The sequence below is a fragment of the Myxine glutinosa genome, chromosome 11, assembly GCF_964187855.1.
Source record: "Myxine glutinosa chromosome 11, kmMyxGlut1.1, whole genome shotgun sequence".
Classification (NCBI taxonomy): Eukaryota; Metazoa; Chordata; class Myxini; order Myxiniformes; family Myxinidae; genus Myxine; species Myxine glutinosa.
The window spans coordinates 71,703,940-71,722,329 of NC_136271.1; the positions used below are offsets into that span (position 1 = coordinate 71,703,940).

Consider the following 18,390-nt stretch of genomic DNA (forward strand, 5'->3'; position numbering starts at 1 on the left):
AAACACGGCCCGAAAGCTAAACAAACGAGACGCTACTTCAGGGCGTGATATGTATTCGATCCTTTGACCCGAAAGCTAACAAACGAGACGCTACTTCAGGGCGTGATATGTATTCGATCCTCTGGCCCGAAAGCTAAACAAACGAGACGCTACTTCAGGGCGTGATACGTATTCGATCCTCTGACCCGAAAGCTAAACAAACGAGACGCTACTTCAGGGCGTGATATGAATTCGTCACCGACTAATCACGCGTTTGCTCTACGGCGTCATTAACGTAATTGCGTGCTTCACGCGATCTCATCGGGGATTCGTTTACATTTCCATGTACCTTGGTAAACTACGTACCAAATGTCCTTTACGTAAGTGACGTAAACTACGTAACGCGGCGCTACCTCAAGGGCGCGCGCCCGCGCCGTTTAGGGAGTACACGGTGACCTCGTGAAATGGTGACATTGAGCGTCGCGCCCGACTCCCTTGTCACCTGCGCAAGTGACGGGGGCACCGTACTGCCTGCTCGCCCTTGACTCTGGGCTTGTTGTTTATCGGACAGAGCTCTTGGCTCGTATCCACGCACATTTCGAGACTGCGAGACGCCTCGTCTGATTCCATTTTCCCTCTGCCCCAGACTGACTGTGACTCAGACTGACCCAGACTGTGAAGGTCGTCTGACTTCGGTATGCAGCGCGCTGCTGCAACCTCGGTGGGGGGGGGGGGGGCGGGGGGCTGGGATCCCAGGAGGTTATTGTTGCTCGCCCGGATGCCGTCCGGTATAACGACTCCCACCTCGCCCCTTGTGGGGACCCAGGATGACGTCCATGGATGTCTTTGTGCTTTGAGTGAGTCTTTGAGTCCATGGATGGTCGATCCGAGCCATTCAATGAAGGCGTTGAATGGATGGATTGGTCCGGGACATCTAGCATGGATGGACAGTCCATCCGGGGCGATGGCTGTCTTTGGGTCTCTGAGTCTTTGCGTCCGTGGATGGTCGATCCATCCGCGGTCCGGCTGGATCCGTGCCATGCAATGAAGGCGTTGAATGGATGGATCGGTCGGACATCCGTGGATGGCCAATCCATCCGGGACATCTAGCATGACAATCATCTCGACATCTAGACAATCCATCCGGGACAACGCTGGGACAAAACAACGCTGGGACAAACAAACAAGGCCGGGACTCTCTCTCGGTTTGTGAATGGGACAATTCAATTCGCTTTGAATGGGACAATCCTTCCATCCGGGGCATCCTCTCGGTAGCCGGTATAGCCGATCTTCTCCGATCCTCCGCGCGCTGTACAGCAGGACAGGATTGCCATATGCATCCCGGAGGTTCTGCGTGCTTCACTGGAGAGGCGCGTTTCGGTCGTTTTTGTCGTCCATCCGGGACGTTCTCTCGGCAGCCGGTAAAGCCGGTCTTCTCCGATCCTCCGAGCGCTGTACTGCAGGACGGGATTGCCGTATGCATCGCGGAGGTTCTGCACGCTCCGCTGGGGAGGCGCGTTCCGGTCGTTTTGTGCGTCGTCGTAATCAGCCATGCCGGTCGTCCAGGCAGCCTTCAGAGGCCGCTCGTGTCTCGTGCGAAGGATCGCTGCCAACGGTAGATTCACGTGCCGAAACAAGAGTTTGTAATGCGTATGAGCTGCCGTCAGAGGACGCTCGAGTCTCGTGATTCAACAGGGCCGCTGCCGGTGTCGAGTAACTCTCGTTATGGCTCTCGTCGGTTCTCTCCCTCGGCACTTCCATGCCATGGATCTCATGAGGATCGACCATGTACCCTTGGGAGCCAAGGCAGGTACAGACTTACTGTAATGGACTTACTGTAATGGCCTCCTGTCATGTAATCTTACTTACTGTTACAGCTTACTGTAAAGAGGACTACTGATTTACACATCTTCCACATCGACACATCTTCCTGTAATGTGTTGCCTTGCGACGAATAGACATGGCTTACTGATTTACATATCTTCCACATCGACACATCTGCCTGAAATGCGTTGCATTGCGACGAATGGACATTCGCTCTTCGACAAGGTACACCTTATGTAATGAGTTGCATATCGCAAAGGTACACCTTATCCAGCACATAGGCCTGTGAGACTCGACTATTACTACTCCACAGGCTCATCGTCTGCCAGTATCGGACATGTTTGCTAACCAGGCTACGAGTGCGCCTAGAGAACATCTGCCGTCCCTCCCTTCGCCTGATACACCCCTGCCTGAAGCGGTAAGGGCACTGAGGTGCCCCTCCGACGCCTGCCTCCAGCGGCTACTCCGAAGCAAGGGACTCCGGATTTGGGGACGTCGTACCCGGTAGTTTCCGAACCTGTGCTGGCAGGGTAATTCGCCACACTGACCTCTACGGATGGACCGACTGACCTGTACCACTGATAATGGATTTGTTTCGTATAGCGCTTTCCAGGAAGCCCTAAAGACGCTTTGACAGTGTGCGAAACATAACACAATGGCGCAAAGACAAGAATCAATAGGGATATTTCTTTGACACCCTAATTATGATATAATGACTTCCTCTACCCATCAATGCTGACGCGCGCTCGCTTCCTGCCTAGTGGCAGCATAGTTCTAACGGCGGGGAGAATGTGGTGAAAAAGGAAGTTGAACCCAGGTGTGACGCTCACTTAAACCACTGGGCGGTGTCTATAAGACCTCGGGACGTCCGCGACTCGAGGCCACTCCTGCGACTCCTGCGACTTAATACAATGACATGTAGAATTGAATGGTGCGTACCCACTTATATTCTAGGCTTGCTTGCATTGACTGATATATCCAATCTTTCTCATATGATGCCTTGATCCTGACATATATGTTGCATGGTGTATGTTACAGGATGATGTTACGATCTAATTGAAATTAAAACCTATCTATGAGTCGAGTTGTGGATTTGGTTGATTTTCACAACAACCTTCATCACCCGTGACGCACCAAAGTTTGTTCACGGCATCAAAAAAAATCGGGCCTTGAGTGGGATTACGGGGGGGGAGGGGGGGGGGATGCCCCCCAAAATAGGAATTTTCTTTCTTCTCAGAAACTACACAATCAATTCCGATGAAACTTGACCACAACTTCCACCACCCGTGATGCACCAAAGTTTGTTCACGGCATCAAAAGAAAGATCGAGTCCTGAGGTGATCTGCTCGGGGGGAGGGGGTTGCCCCCCAAAATAGGTATTTTTTTTGTTTGTTTGTGTAAAGTTTTATGATCATGTTTGTATGATTCTACATGCTGCCCTGGCTTCTAGCAACCATTGAAATTGGTTTAAAATACCTTCAGTCAGTGTAGTTTATTGTTTATTCTACCAGGTGAGCACCAGGTGTATTGCTCCTCTGTTTAATACTTTTCTATGGTTTGCCACATGGCACATAACACCATATAAAGGGGGTTTTTCTATACCCCTGGCATTTTCCGCAAGAATGTCCCTTCTTTTCTATAGTTTAGATATGAAACTTGTAGCCAAGTTTCAAAAACATTGTGTATGTAGTTTTGGAGAAGAGAGTAAATACCTAATCTGGGGGGTCAAAACATCCCCTGTGTACCCACTTTAAGAGGGCACATTTTGAATTGGTTTTGAAAGCCATTAATTCGATGTTTTTGCCGATGTATATTCAAAGTTTCAGCTAGTCTCAATGTATAGCTTTTGAGATATAAGCACCAACACATTTTGGGCGGACGGACGGACTGACAGACACTAACATGAATTTGAAGGTTTTTTTCAACCTCATGAATGCGGAAATGGACCTTGCTGAAATTTGGAACATATTACCTCGACGTAAAAAGCCTTTATTCTGAAACTTGCAGCCGATTTCGTCCTGTGGGAGTCGAGAAACAAATTTTCAGTCTCCATGTTGGGCTAGCGGCTAGGGTGCCGGCTTAGGATCCTAGGATCCAGGGTTCGAATCCCGGTCGATCGCTGAATTAACGCCAGGGGGGTTGACTCAGCCTGTCATCCTTCCGAGGTCGGCTAATTGAGTACCAGTTCACTGGTAATTCCCTGTTTGTCGTTAAAGGTGGCAAAAAGGGTTGGCGTCAGGAAGGGCATCCGGCCATAAAACATTGCTTCAAAAAGGGGACCAAAAAACAACAACAACCACGGTTCCCGAAAAAGGCCAACCCCCGCTTGCGGGGAAAAATGGCCTCTAAAGGTGGTTATTTTTTTTTTTTTATTATGTTAAAGTTGCATACAGAGAAACCGTCTTATGTAAAGGGAGGAGCACTTTGTGCCTTGACCGACACATACAACCAGTTGTACATCCACCACCGAGAGTTCCTGTCTAACCCGCTGTTCTGTCGCACTCAGAGAGAAACTGAGAGAGGAACTGAGAGACAGACTCCAGGATCTCAACATTATCACCCCGGTTACTTCACCAACACTGTGGGTCGACAGCACGGTGACTGTTGTAAAGCCAATGAGGGGTAAATTGAGATTGTGCATGGACCCTCAGAACCTCAACACAACCATCAGACGTCGTCACTACCCCATGCCAACAAGTCCAGGATCTGACAAGTGCCAAGATTTTCAGAACATTTGCTTCCAAGAATGGTTTCTGGCATGTCAAACTCGACCACACAAGTTCTTTTGCAACGACGTTCAACTCTCCATTTTGACCCTACTGTTGGCTGAGGATCCCATTTGGCTTCAATCCGCACTGGTGGAATTTCAACGTCAGGTGAAGCAGGCTTGGGGAGGCCTGTCTGGGTGCAAAAAACGTACATGATGATGTACTTTTGTATGTAGAGGGACAGACCGTAGAGGATGCCATCGCTGATCATGATCAGAGGTTGATAGAGCTACTAGAACTTTGCCAGGAGTAAGGGTTGCACTTAAACTCAGAGAAAGGCCAATTTTGTCAGTCGAAGGTCACATACGCTGGACATTAGCTTACATTAGCTTACATGCTTACATTAGCTCTTGGTGTAGATGTATGGACCGGAAAGATTCCACCAATACACGTATGCCCGTAGAGTGACAATCTACACTGATCACAAACCGCTTGGAATCATTGCCAAGAAGGATCTGTGCAACGCTCACATCGTCTACGAGCCAGGTAAGGCTGACCTGGCTGACACACTGATCCAAATATCGTATGTTCATTCAAAAATATTGTTTTATACGAAGAACACTTTGAGCCGTCAGCATTCGTATTTGGGCAACAGACAATCACTACTTGGGAAACGAGCATCAGAAATTGCTGAAAAGTGAAACACGAAGGCGTCCCGACACTTACCTGGCGAGAGGTATCCATGTTGATTTGAAGACACGCCAAAGCAAGGCCCATAGCAAGACATGATGATTTGAACGGCCTTGGCTTCGGCCTTCACCCCAACAAAAAAGGGGGGAGGAGTTGGGGTGAATGGGTGGTAAGGGGGGTGGAGGGTTGGGGTGGGGTGAGGAATTGATGGGAGCGGGGGGTGAGGAGGGGAGGACGAGGAGTTGGGGTGAATGGGTGGTGAGAGAAGGATTGGGGTGAGGATTGATGGAAGCGGCTTAGCGGAGAGGGTGAGGGGAGAATGAGGGGGGGGGGGGGGGGAAGGGTTGGTGAACGGCTGGTGAGGGCTGAGGGTTGGTGAGGATTGGGAAACCCCAATGTCCCTATTGTTTTGATTAAACCCGACGGCGAAGCGTCGAACAGGATCCGTTAGCTGTCGCCATATTGTGGGCTAGTTTGTGCAGAACAATAACATTTTGATGGAAGACTGTGCGGTGTAAGATCTCTCTCCTGCGCGACCGAACGCTACCTTACGAGAATGCAAATTGCCCTCAGGGCATATGATAACCAAAGTCACAATGATACACCGTCTATTTATTCATAGACCTGAGGGCATTTCAATAAAAGATGAATATTCCCACATGCTGGTCGGGTTTATCGTAATCTAAGGACTCAACACAGACGCCGTGAAGGAATATAGCAATTTTGGCAAACAGAACGACTAATTGGTCCGTTAGCGAAGCGACAGGAAGGCCCGTGTTACAGGTACGGTAACGACTTCGCTTGGGCTGCTGCCTGCTTGGCTCAGATGGGCGTGGCTTAAAATCAACACGTGATGCCCTGGGCCTGGCTTGGGCGTGGCTTCAAATCAACACGTGATGCCCTGGGCCTGGCTTGGGCGTGGCTTCAAATCAACACGTGACCCTCAGGGCCTGGCTTGGGCGTGGCTTTAAATCAACACGTGACGCTTCGGCGTGGCTTGAAATCAACACGTGACGCTTGGGCGTGGCTTGAAATCAACACGTGACACTGGGCCTGACTTGGGAGTTGGGCGTGGCTTTAAATCAACATGGACGACTCTCACCGGTACGGGTCAGAACGGGTTCGTGTTTCAGCAATTTTTCCGAGCTTTGTTTCCCAGGTACTTCTCAAATACGAACGTTCACGGCTCGAAGCGGTGTTTGTCAACAACACGATATTTTGAATGACCATATGGCATACGTTTTGATGTTTACTTTGGTTGTTCCGAGGTATTTAAACAACAAATTACAAAACACACGTTGATCGTTGATGATCTTTTCGTGGGTCAGGGATGAATAAAAAGGACTTCTGAGTTCTGGTGACAAATTTCTCGACGATTGGAACAGGTAAAAGCTCGGCACATCGACATTTTGAACGCAAGAATAACTTGTGATGAAACAGGAAATAACCTGTCCGTCAATGAGTCAAAAAATGTCATGATTGTGTCCCTTTGATTGAAGGAAAGGGGCAGTGCCGGATTAACCACTAGGCAGACAAGGCATGTGCCTTAGGGCCAGCCAAAAATTCGGGCCAAAAAAATGGACAAGCAGTTTTCGTCAATTTTTATTATTTTAAACAAATTATTTCTAATTTCTGTCCCTGCCAGGGTAATATATGTATCTCAATTTTCGCAAATATTTTCAAGGTGCGCTACATCACTGTATAGTGTTTAATGTGGTTTGTATTTTATAATAAAAGGTTTTAAAACTTATACATCTGATGTTCTATTTGCAGATTTAATCCATCGTTATGTCAGGACGCAAAGGTGGCTGGGAGCGAGCTCAGGAGTTGAAGATAAAGAAGCATAAGGATGATCAACTACTCAAGACGACTCATAAATTGACATCGTTTTTCCATGTGGTGGAGAAAGATGCTGGTGTTGATGATGATATAGATTCAACGAAGGACTCCCCTTCAACATCCCCCACAGTTGATCCTGTCGAAGACGGGCCGGCCGACGATGGTGACACAGACACTAGGGGCGAAGGTGCTTCGGTATCGACTCCACCGATTCCCAACGATGTCGGGTTGTTTGGTAACATCACAGACAAACTGCGCCATGTGTGCATCAGCTTGGGCACTGACCATTTTCGGAACTTGCATGACAGTTATCCAGAAACGAAGCGCGAATACTCTGGGGTGAATCGCTTTCTTAATGCCAGTACCTTCAAACTGGTTTTGCCAAATGGGGAGGTAGCTGATCGTGATTGGCTTGTTTATTCTCCTGCCAAAACTTGCGTTTTCTGTTTTGGTGCGTTGACGAAACAGCGTCTTGGTGCGTTGGCCCTTTTGTGCATTGAAAGTGATTTGCTCCGAGAACTGGACTTCAGTTCCGTAATTGAAGAGTTTGCAGTTGTAAACGCGCGCAAGGTTACAATCTAAGGTCCAGTAAACTGCAAAGCAAAGTGCCAAATCTGTGCGTGTTTTGTCATGCATATATTCATACACTGCAAATTGTGTAGACTAAACTAGTTTGAAAGTAGTTTCTTTTCACATTAAATATTTGTCTTTTTTTGTATTAAATATTTTGTTCATGAATCAGTTCATCTTTTGTCTGGGGTCCATTTCCATGAGCCCGAGATCTAATTTAAATTGTTCAGGCCATTCTCTAAAATTTCAAAATGTGCCTTAGGGCCAGCCGAGGCTTAATCCGGCACTGGAAAGGGGATGTTACAGTACTCGGATGGTGTACAGTACGTGAGGCGGGTGCGCATGCGTGGATCCTCACTGGTGGAATGGCGATCCCTGTTAAAGGTGCTGACAGAACCTGGTTCATTAAATCCTGAATGATGAATCGACGTTTGTTCTTGAGATCTGCTTGAAACAGAGAAGGACAAATAAAAACAGATCAACACGGTGTTTACCAATAATAGCACCAATGATCGATCACGGGGTAAAATGAGTACTGGGAATTAATAATAACTGGAGCAATGCGACTGTGTTGCCAATATGCCTCCGCATAGTCCCAAAACAGGTAGATGCCCTCGTTCACTGTCCTAAAAATAAAGAAGTTTGATTTAAATCCCTTTAGCTGTTTTCAAGTATCACATTTTCACCAGCCAGGACAGGTTTCACATCGATCGGTGAAGCGGTTTCAGACAAGGGATTTTTTTTTTTTAAATCGGCTTTCAAGCTAATATGGCTGCCACACCACGTGACATATGACCTTACAAAAATGTAAACTCTGCATATGCATGTGTCGGGGATCACATTTGTGAAATTTCGTGTTCATCGGACAAGGTTTGTTTTTCTATTCAAGATGGCTGCCAAACCATGTGACCTACGACGACATCATTTTCAAACGATATGCAACAATGGTGCAAGATGATATATTTTTAAATTTAGCATCGATGGGGTAAGCAGTTTAAGAGATATAATTATTTAATATTTCCCTTCAATCCAATGTGGTTGCCACACCAGTGACCAATGATATTGTCGCGTCGGGGATTAAGATCACCGAGCTGATGGATAGCCGGAACGAGCTTTAACTCAGAGGAGTACTTTGAAATTGGCTGGATTATCTTTTAACGCGTGGGAAGGTTCGAGGCCTTATCTGATTGGAAACACACAGGGTTATTCCGAACCCACAAAATAGAAATGAACCATGACAGAAAGTAAAATTCAACAAATATAAATTTATTTACAGTAATGCAAAAGACAACGAAAGGTGAGGTAAACTAAAATTCCTAAATGAGGGACGTCTCCATTCAGACTCATATACAAACAAGGGGAAAATATAATGAAAATAAAATGATTTGGTTATCGGCCGGTACCCAGTTTTGCGTCCCCAAATGGCTGGTAAGGCTTGCTCGTCGTTCGTCGCCTCCAAACCACTGCACAGGAAGCCCACTAAAATTGCGAGGAGTCGGGCTCCCCGACGTCCCAACGTGAGGCCCCTCCCGTGATGCCGACTGCCTCTCCCGTTCAGTCTCTTTCCATAAGCGCACACGAGCCAAAGATGCGCCACCGCCCACGACCAAGCCACAACAATGATGAAAATGCGAACACAGCCGTTCTCTGAAAGCCAGCACACAAGGGAAATGCGACCGTCTCCAACGAACACCAGCACGGAAGAGACCAAGATGGCGAGACAGCTTTTCTTTCCTTCAGCTCTCGAAATGTTCCACGCTGACGTCACACTCTGTCCAATCACCGAGCTCTTTCTCAATCATCCCATCGTGCCTCCACCAACCACGAAGGCTGGGGACAAACAACCACAAACCTCCAACAACCACAACTTCATTGAAACTTCACAAAAAAACGTCACGAGTCATCAGGGGGTGGAGTCCAATCTTTGCTCCGGAATGTTCGGATGACATCTGCGTGTTTGTGCGTGGGTGGGTGTGGGGGGGGGGGTGGATATGTGTGTATGTGGGGGGGGGGGGGTTGGGGTGTGCGTGTGGAGGAGGGGGGGTTGGATATGTGTGTGTGTGTGTGTGTGTATGTATGGAGGGGTGTGTGTGTGTGTGTGTGTGTGTGGAGGGGTGTATGTGTGGAGGGGTGTTCGTGTGGGGGGAGGGGGTGTGGGGGTGTTTGAGTGTGTGCATGTGTGTTAGGGTTGGGGGATGTGTTTGTGTGTGTGTTAGGGGAGGGGGATGTGTGTGTGTGTGTGTGTTGGGGGTGGGATGTGTGCGTGTGTTTGTGTGTGTGTTAGGGGTGGGGGGATATGTGTGTGTGTGTGTGTGTGTGTTGGGGGTGGGGGAATGTGTGTGTGTTTGTGGGGATATGTGTGTGTGTGTGTGGGAATGTATGTGTGTGTGGGGGGGGGGCGTGGGTGGGGGGGGGGTGTGTCTTGGGGGGTGGGGGGAGGGGGATGTGCGTTTGTCTGGATATGTATGTGCGTGTGGGGGGAGGGGTGTGTGGGTGTGTGTGTGTGTGTGGATATGTGTGTGTGTGTGGGGTGTGTGTGTGTGTGTGTGTGTGTGTCGGGGGGATGTGCGTGTGTGGGGGGGGGGGTTGGTGTGTGTGTGTGTGTGTGTGGGGGGGGGGTAGGTGTGTGTGTGTGTGTGGAGGGGTTCACAATGACCTTTATATGCGTACATTAACACTCATGCCAGTCTTCCACCAATTGGAAGATTGGTTCGGTGATCGGCTGGATTAGAGTGCAGCAAAATATTCGCTTGTTCAACATTTCTGAGGCAGAGACAAAATGATAGACACAATGGAGGTGAAGGACATGCAGTTTGGACAAAGTCTGGAATAATTTGTAATGTAAGGCAAGAATCTTGACAACTTACGTTCCAACAGGTAGGATGGTTTCAGGTGAGGGTGTGGAGGAGGCAACGAGCTCCTCTTCTATGAAAAATGAAAGATTAAACACTGACATGTTCATCGGTCTGATAACTTGTTCAGGAAAGGGTACAAAAATAAATGTATGGAGTTAAAGTTCTTGTTATTTATTCTGCATGGGGATGACCGTGCCAATAAATTACCTTTCCCAGCGAAATTATAATTACAATTAACTCCACAATTAAGGATGGTCTTCTTCATCAAAGGAAGCATGAACAGTAATGTCTGTAAAAGAAGAAGTGCCAAATTTATTTCAAATTTAATGTCTTCATCTTTGTGTTGGTTGTGTTTGCACCCAGTGTGTTCATCTCACCTGCCCCAAAGTATTGAGGAGGGCTTACCTGTTGTAGGTCATGTTGTTGCTGCCAGTCATCACGCCTGGGATTCCCTTCCATCAGGTCCTCTGTTGTCGTTGGAGGACAAAACTGAACTGTTGTTGTTGCAGCCCGACATGACGGCTGGGCTTCCTTTACAGCAGGTCTTCACTGTGAGGTCTTCATATGGCGGAGTACATTATCTTCATATGTACATTATCCTCTTCTTTTTTCTTTTCTTTTTTTACTTCTGCCACCGAAGGTGGATGGAGGTTATGATTTCACCTCTGTCTGTTTTTTTGTCTGATTGTTTGTGAACAAGATGTCTCAAAAAGTTGTGGACGGATTTGGACGAAATTTTGTGGAGAGGTTGGGTATGTGACACGGACGAAATGATTTGATTGTGGTTCAGGTCCGAATCCTGATTTGGCCTATCAGTGGGATAAAAACCATAAACTGTTCAGCCTGGCGGAGGTATGTGTTCTACCGAGTGGATTGTGGGAGATAAGGAGGGAGGGTCACCATCTATGGATGCCCTTGGCCTGCTTGACCACTTTTCCTCTTTTGATGGTATATTGACCGTTTGGGTCAATTTCCCTCATTTCCTGAAGATGATCCTGCAGCTTTGCCTGCTCTTCTCTTTCAACAACAGTGTAATCTGGAGTGATAAAAATGTTTTTGGAGTTTTGAGACGGATCATTGAAATTCCGTACCTTATTGTTATTATAAAGAACGAGATTCCGATCAGAGACGGATCTGAAAACAACTTTCACCGGTCTTTTCCCAACAACGTATCCCACGCGGAAAGTACATTCAGGTTTGATGTTCAAGTTCATAACGCTGAGCAACTTTGCCACAAGCTGCATGTCATTTTTACTTTCCTTTAGTCCTCGGAACATGAGATTCTTTTTTCGGCTTTCAAGCTCTGCTGGTTCATCCCTGCGAAGAGGCTTCGGTTCAGGCGACCGCCGATGAACATCCTGCTGTTTCTGCTGCACCCCATTACCACCGTGAGGATTCAGTTCGGGCAACCGATGAACATGCTTCTGTTTCTTTTTCCGCTGCACCCAGTCGTCATCTTTAAGCTTTGGTTCGGGTGGCACCTGATGAACATCCTGATGTTGCTGCTGCACCCCGTCGTCACCTTTAAGCTTTGGTTCGGGTGGCACCTGATGAACATCCTGATGTTGCTGCTGCACCCCGTCGTCACCTTTAAGCTTTGGTTCGGGCGGCACCTGATGAACATCCTGATGTTGCTGCTGCACCCCGTCGTCACCTTTAAGCTTTGGTTCGGGTGGCACCTGATGAACATCCTGATGTTGCTGCTGCACCCCGTCGTCACCTTTAAGCTTTGGTTCGGGCGGCACCTGATGAACATCATGATGTTGCTGCATCACCCGGTCGTCACCTTTAAGCTTTGGTTCGGGCGGCACCTGATGAACATCCTGATGTTGCCGCTGCACCCCGTCGTCACCTTTAAGCTTTGGTTCGGGTGGCACCTGATGAACATCCTGATGTTTCTGTTGCTGCTGTAAACCTTCATCTGTTGCTTCAAGCACTTCTTGGATTTGTTGATAATCAAGCATTTCTAGTTTTTTCACTTTCGTCTCCCTCACCAACAGCTCCTGCGTCTTTATCTCCACATTGTGTTTTCTTTCTCTCATCTCTTGTTCTCTTTTCAATAAAATCAACTCTTTCGTTTTCCATACCATTTCACATCCCTCTCGTTCTTCCTGAAAATACTTTTTCTGTTTTGCATGTCTGCATTCTTCCTCATTTCTTATCCGAAGCTCTTCTTGTTTTTTCCGCTCCTGTTCATTTATTTTCCTCTGCCCTGCTTCCTCTTTCTCTCTCTGCTGTTCTTCCCGTTGTTTCTTCTGTTCTTCTTCGTCCATTAGCCATAATACTTTTCGTAATTTGAGTTGCTCGTCCTTTTCCTTCAACTCCTCTTCTTTTTCCTGAACCAACTGCTCTCTTTGTATCAGATATTTTTCGTTTTGGACCAACCTCTCCTTCAATTCCTGCAGTTTTTCTTCCTCTTCCCGCAATTTTTCTTCTTGTTGTTGTTCTTCAGCTTGTTCTTTATTAACAGAGTCTTGTTTTATTGTGAAATCAATTATTGTTTCCTTCATCTCCAGAAACTCTCCTTCCTTTTCCTCTGTTTTCTGCATCTCAAGGTGTTCATTTTCCTGAAGCCCGTTTACCAAAGGTGGGTCGTCCTTCAATTCTTCTTTCCCTTTTCGTTTGCGTCCACATCGTGAACTGCAAGATAAAAACAAAGATTCTCAGTTCAAGCTAAAATGAAGTATTTCACAACATGTAAAGTATTGAATGCATGGTTTTGTAAAACAGAAACAAACATGTTCCACGAGTGTTGAAATGCTATAGGATACGGAATATCAAGCCTTGCAGATGTAACTTAAACAAGGTTCGTAAACAAGTGTGGAACGATGAACCCAAAACATAAAACAAGCAAATATTTCATCATCAGATTCCTTAAACCACATTCCACCTATTTCAGGCAGTTGGTCGATTGATGGAATATCTCCATTTGCATTTTCTTTCTGCAAACTTACAATCCTCTTAATTGTTTCATCATCTGTCCTTCGGGCTGCATGACTTCATGATCTCAACCTTCTCTTTCTCAATTCAATCTCCATACTGGAAATGTTGTCGTATTTCTTCAAGATCTACGCTCCGCCATTTATCGTTCAATGAAAGACCAAAAATCCTTCTCGACATCCCGTGTCTTCCTTCTATTCTTCTTTCACCTCCCATCCCCATGGCCCCCGTTTCACTTCCATACACTACGGCTGCCCTTATACAGGCTAAATGCACTTGTTTGTCGGGATACCTCCAAACTCTTTACATTTATTCCAAGATACTTTTATCCAAGTCCTGTTCCTTCATTGCTCTCCAAGATTTCTCTTAAATAATACAAATTTTTCACCATTCCATTTTGCCGCTGAATCCCATATCTTCCTGTATTATACTGTGATCAACCTGTGTAATTCCAAGACTTGATTATGCAAAAGCATTTAATGTAAACTCCTTTTTAAAATCTCTGAACTATCTTGGCCCCTTTGATGAAGGCACTATAAATATTGATGAAAGGTGCCGCCAATTCGGTGCCAGGCATGAGGGAAGTACCAGCACATCGCTCGACCATCTGACGTTCCACCGAAGTACGGTAGAGCGTCATATCGGCCCTCTGCTCTCCTTGGACCATCTGAACCTTTGATTATATTCATAAACATTTTATGTAAACACGTTTCAAATTTCTGAGCTATCTTGTCACATTGGAATAAATCATCATAAATATTGATAAAAAGTCACTTGTGTTCTTTACCAGTGAACGCAGGACTTTTTTCTTTGCGTCTTCTTCCTGAACCAACGTGATGGTTCAAATGAAATTACACCTATAAACAAGAGTAAGGTGATCGTGACGAGCACGACATCACGAACCATGGACATCCCTCCTTCCTCCACAGCACGATTCTGGAAAATGTATGGAAATTAGACAAGGGCAGGGGAAGGAGAAATGGTTGTTTAATTGTATATTAAACGATACAATATGTTTACAATTGTTTTACAAAACCCAAAAGGTCGTGACAAGGTAAGAACAAGATGTTCTTGAAGTGTTTTAGAGTGCATTCACAATCGCTCGAGATTCGAACCCAGGTAAGACAGCTCAGAGGTGAGTGTACAAACTGCTTAGCTCTGCCAGCCCTGATATGTAGTTTGTCGGTATCAATTTCCACGACACAAGCGAGTGCAATGTGTGTTACTATTTACAGAAAAAGTACACCATGAAGATTCCTCCATCGACACGACCATGAAGAAGATTTTGCCTTGATGGGACAAATTCCAACTTCACTTGGTGGGGAAAGTTAACCTGAAGTTTCCAACTGAAGATAAATCTCTTTATATTCCTCATCACATCCTCATGGCAAAGGTGGATCGCAACGATTTAAATGTCAGACAAGGAAGATTGGATATGGGATTTCAACTGTGTACCAACACTCACTGACCTACTCCTTTTTAAACGCTGCTCCTGGAATCTTTGATTTGTACAAAAAAGTACTGCAAGACAAGACAGCCGATTTAAGAGTGATGAAAATTAGCAAATCAGTAGGACCTGATGAGATACGAGTGAAGTATGGACCTGCTTCGGTGAATATGGGGTTCAGGTCCTGAATAAACTATTTAACTGTGTTTTGATGAGAGGAAATCCAAAGGGAATGGAGGCAAAGCATTCTGGGACCAATATTTCATAGTCCAGTTGCCAGATGCATATATTTTAGATCGGTACATGAAGTTGCGCACATAAAATGTTTTTAAATGGTTTCTGGTGATTTAAGGTCTCCTGAATCAGAAACTGCATCACAATACTCTGTCATCATTGAACATGTCCTATATATCTATATATTTGAAGAATTTGAAGAATTTGAACAAACACACACACGTTTGTGGGGGGAGGGGGGACAGTAGGCAATACCTTAGCCCAGGTAGATTTGCATAGATAGTGTGCTCTGATTGTCATGAAGAAGAAGAAGCCCCATGTATCATAAGTAGGGATCCAGTAGACCGTATGTTGTGCAAGAGCGTATCTTCGTTCCCATTACGAGGGGTGGGGTTATGTTAATTGGTTCAGGATTATGGGTAATTAATCCCTTGTATGTAATGGCCTCTGTTATTTTTCCTCTGTTTCTTATGACACCAGCAACACACACGGATAGCCAGGCAATCGCGCATTTATAACACCAAATAAAAACCAACTGGAAGCAGGACATTGAAAATTACCGCTGATACCACCGACCTGGTGAGCACACAGGCACAGGAGGTCCGGGAGGCGACGCCCCGGAGAACAGTGATTGTTCCGGGATTGATTGGTGCAAGGACTGCTAAGATGGGACTATTGATTGGTGGAGTAGGCACGGATGAGGTCAGAGCATTGAGTTTAAAATAACGCTCTGCCCGACATTTTGTCCTCTTTGCTGTCCCTCTAGAAGACAAAAGACGTTGTTCCGACATTTTCTGCCCCTTACACCCGGGAGTTCATAGCGAACGGTGGCATTTTTGCTCTCTTGCGTTGGGCATTGGTGCTGTGCAGTCAGCATTTCATATCCCTAACTTTGGGTTTCGACGATCGTGAGGAAAGGCGGTCGTGGCTCGTGGACTCTGGCACGCTTGGCTGTGGCTTCGTGATGGCTGAGGGCCATGCCGAGTGAACCGGAGAGGCGGCGGTGCTGTGTGGAGCAGAGACGAGTGAACGGGCGTGGCCTGCTCGCTGCACACTCAACAGCTAGTGGGGTGAACTGTGCACGGAGGCCTGGTTCCTGCTCGCGTGCTGCACGGCAAAGCGTGCTGTTTCCGCCAAGGACGCGGGGGTTTGGACGATTCCTAACGAGGTTCAAGAGCAGCTCGGAGCTGAGTGCCCACTAAACAAACACACATTTTTTACTTTCGTTCTTTTATATTTCCCTTTGTGTGTATTCGAGTCTGTGTGGGGACGTCCCATTTAGGATATTAGTTTAACGTGAATTCTTTTGTTGCTGGCATTTATTTTCAATAAACCTGTTTATTTTGAACATTTTAATTGTGTGTCGGTTTGAGTTAATTGTTGCAGGTTCAAAGACTGCCGGTGGACCCCGACTCCCCCCCCCCCCCACTCTTCCCCCGTGCGTATAATGAAGGTGTGCCATTGGATTGAACGCCTTGGAGTTAAAGCTCGTTTGGTCATCTGTGTCGCCCTGCGGTGTTCACGACAGGGCAGGCACACGGCAATAACATTAGCCCGTACCCCTCCATCTACCAAATGGTAAACCTGGACACTCACCTTTCTGAGAAACCTCAGAGGAGATTTCCAGGAATGCCTCATTCTGAGATGTGGGAAAACCCCCAAAATATTCCACATTGAAAAGAAAGGAATCCTGATCAAGTTGCTGTTGATGTAAGTCGTAAGAGAATAACTATTTTTCCTCCGATAAATGTATTTTGATTATTGTTCTTTGAACAAATACAGGTTTGTAACATTTATCCCACAAATCGATCAACTTGTCCTATTTAAGGACGCTGAAATTAATTATTGTGCAGCCCTGCTTGTTATTGAACGTACGAGGAAGATAATCAATTCAGTTCTTGTGAGATCTTATTGGGGAATATTGGATCAAGAGTGGACATGGGGTGCAAATTATTGTCAATAACTAAGTAAACAAGTACAAAAAGTTTTAATTAAAACAAAAGCCACGTCGATGTTACACAATGCCTAGATGCAGCTGTGCCTATAACGTCGATGTTATAGGCACAGGACATTCCTATTGATTCGATTACTTGATGTTATTTTTGTGCAAAGTGAAAATATATCTCGGCAATTTCCCGTGTGTGGCGACGAATTTTTAATATATCTCGGCATTTTCCCGTCTGTTATTTCAGGCGGTGTATGACTGACCATGCCGCGATTTAAAAATATATATATATCTCGGCAATTTCCCGTGTGTGGCGACACGCGAACGAAGCTATGCTCCTCTCTCCACATTATTGTGACGACGTATAAATTAAATATTTCATCGTGACGATTGTCATCAAATGGACGAATTTTTAATATATCTCGGCATTTTCCCGTCTGTTATTTCAGGCGGTGTATGACTGGCCATGCCGTGATTGAAAAAATATATATCTCGGCAATTTCTCGTGTGTAGCGACACGTGAACGAAGCTATGCTCCTCTCTCCACATTATTGTGACGACGTATAAATTAAATATTTCATCGTGACGATTGTCATCAAATGGACGAATTTTTAATATATCTCGGCATTTTCCTGTCTGTTATTTCGGGCGGTGTATGACTGACCATGCCGTGATTGTAAGAAAATATATCTCAATGGACTTGAAGTTACAGGCCTTTGAGAATTCATTTCGTTCTATAAAGGGCAACTTTCATCGGATTTTCTTCCCGTTTTTTTTCAGCCGAGTCTAAAACTATGTTAGCGACTGTGAAAAATGAAATGATATATCGAATTTGATTTGAAATAAAACTGTGTGAGAGAGGAAGACACAACGGGCCTACAAAACAGGCCTCAAAGCTATGGGAGTTAATAAAATGGTGGATATTTGTTTCTATGAAGGCTCTCCCAGAATGGGTGGAGCTATGGTTCCCAGAATGGGTGGAGCTTTGAGGTTTTGTCTTCTCTGCAAGAACAAGAAGAACTAGAACTGCCACTTTAAAACTGCTGGCAGTGATGACCGGTTTACTCGCACCCACTTGTGATGCAACCCCACTGTTGATACAACCCCACTTTTGATACAACCCCACTTGTGATACAACCCCACTTTCATTGGACATGCTTTGACACAACCCCCTTGGATACAACCCCGACACACACACACACACACACACACACACACACACACACATCCCCCCTACCCCCTCCCACACACACACACACACCCCTCCCCCCACACACACACACATCCCTCCCCCCACACACACACGCACACCCCTCCAAACACACACACACACACACACACACACACACACACATCCCT

The 18,390-nt window shown here is 46.1% G+C and overlaps 2 protein-coding genes across 7 annotated transcripts in view; both read right to left on the reverse strand.

Annotated features, from left to right (window-relative positions):
* Nucleotides 1–18,390, reverse strand: part of LOC137436754 (syntenin-1) — an 881,728-nt gene that overhangs the window by 609,580 nt on the left and 253,758 nt on the right. The gene's annotated exons all lie outside the window — the stretch shown is intronic.
* LOC137436467 (uncharacterized) overlaps nucleotides 10,215–18,390 on the reverse strand; it is a 43,439-nt gene continuing 35,263 nt past the window's right edge. Inside the window, exons 3-6 of one of the 2 annotated variants that reach the window (XM_078786786.1) lie at nucleotides 14,193–14,341; nucleotides 10,871–13,105; nucleotides 10,673–10,754; nucleotides 10,216–10,535 (exon numbers count right to left, since the gene is read on the reverse strand). In XM_078786786.1, the coding sequence (XP_078642912.1) occupies nucleotides 11,362–13,105; nucleotides 14,193–14,341 (1,893 nt within the window). In that variant the 3' untranslated portion in view covers nucleotides 10,216–10,535; nucleotides 10,673–10,754; nucleotides 10,871–11,361. Of the gene's footprint in view, nucleotides 10,536–10,672; nucleotides 10,755–10,870; nucleotides 13,106–14,192; nucleotides 14,342–18,390 lie in introns of both variants that reach the window. The other variant, XM_078786787.1, reaches the window with a different exon arrangement.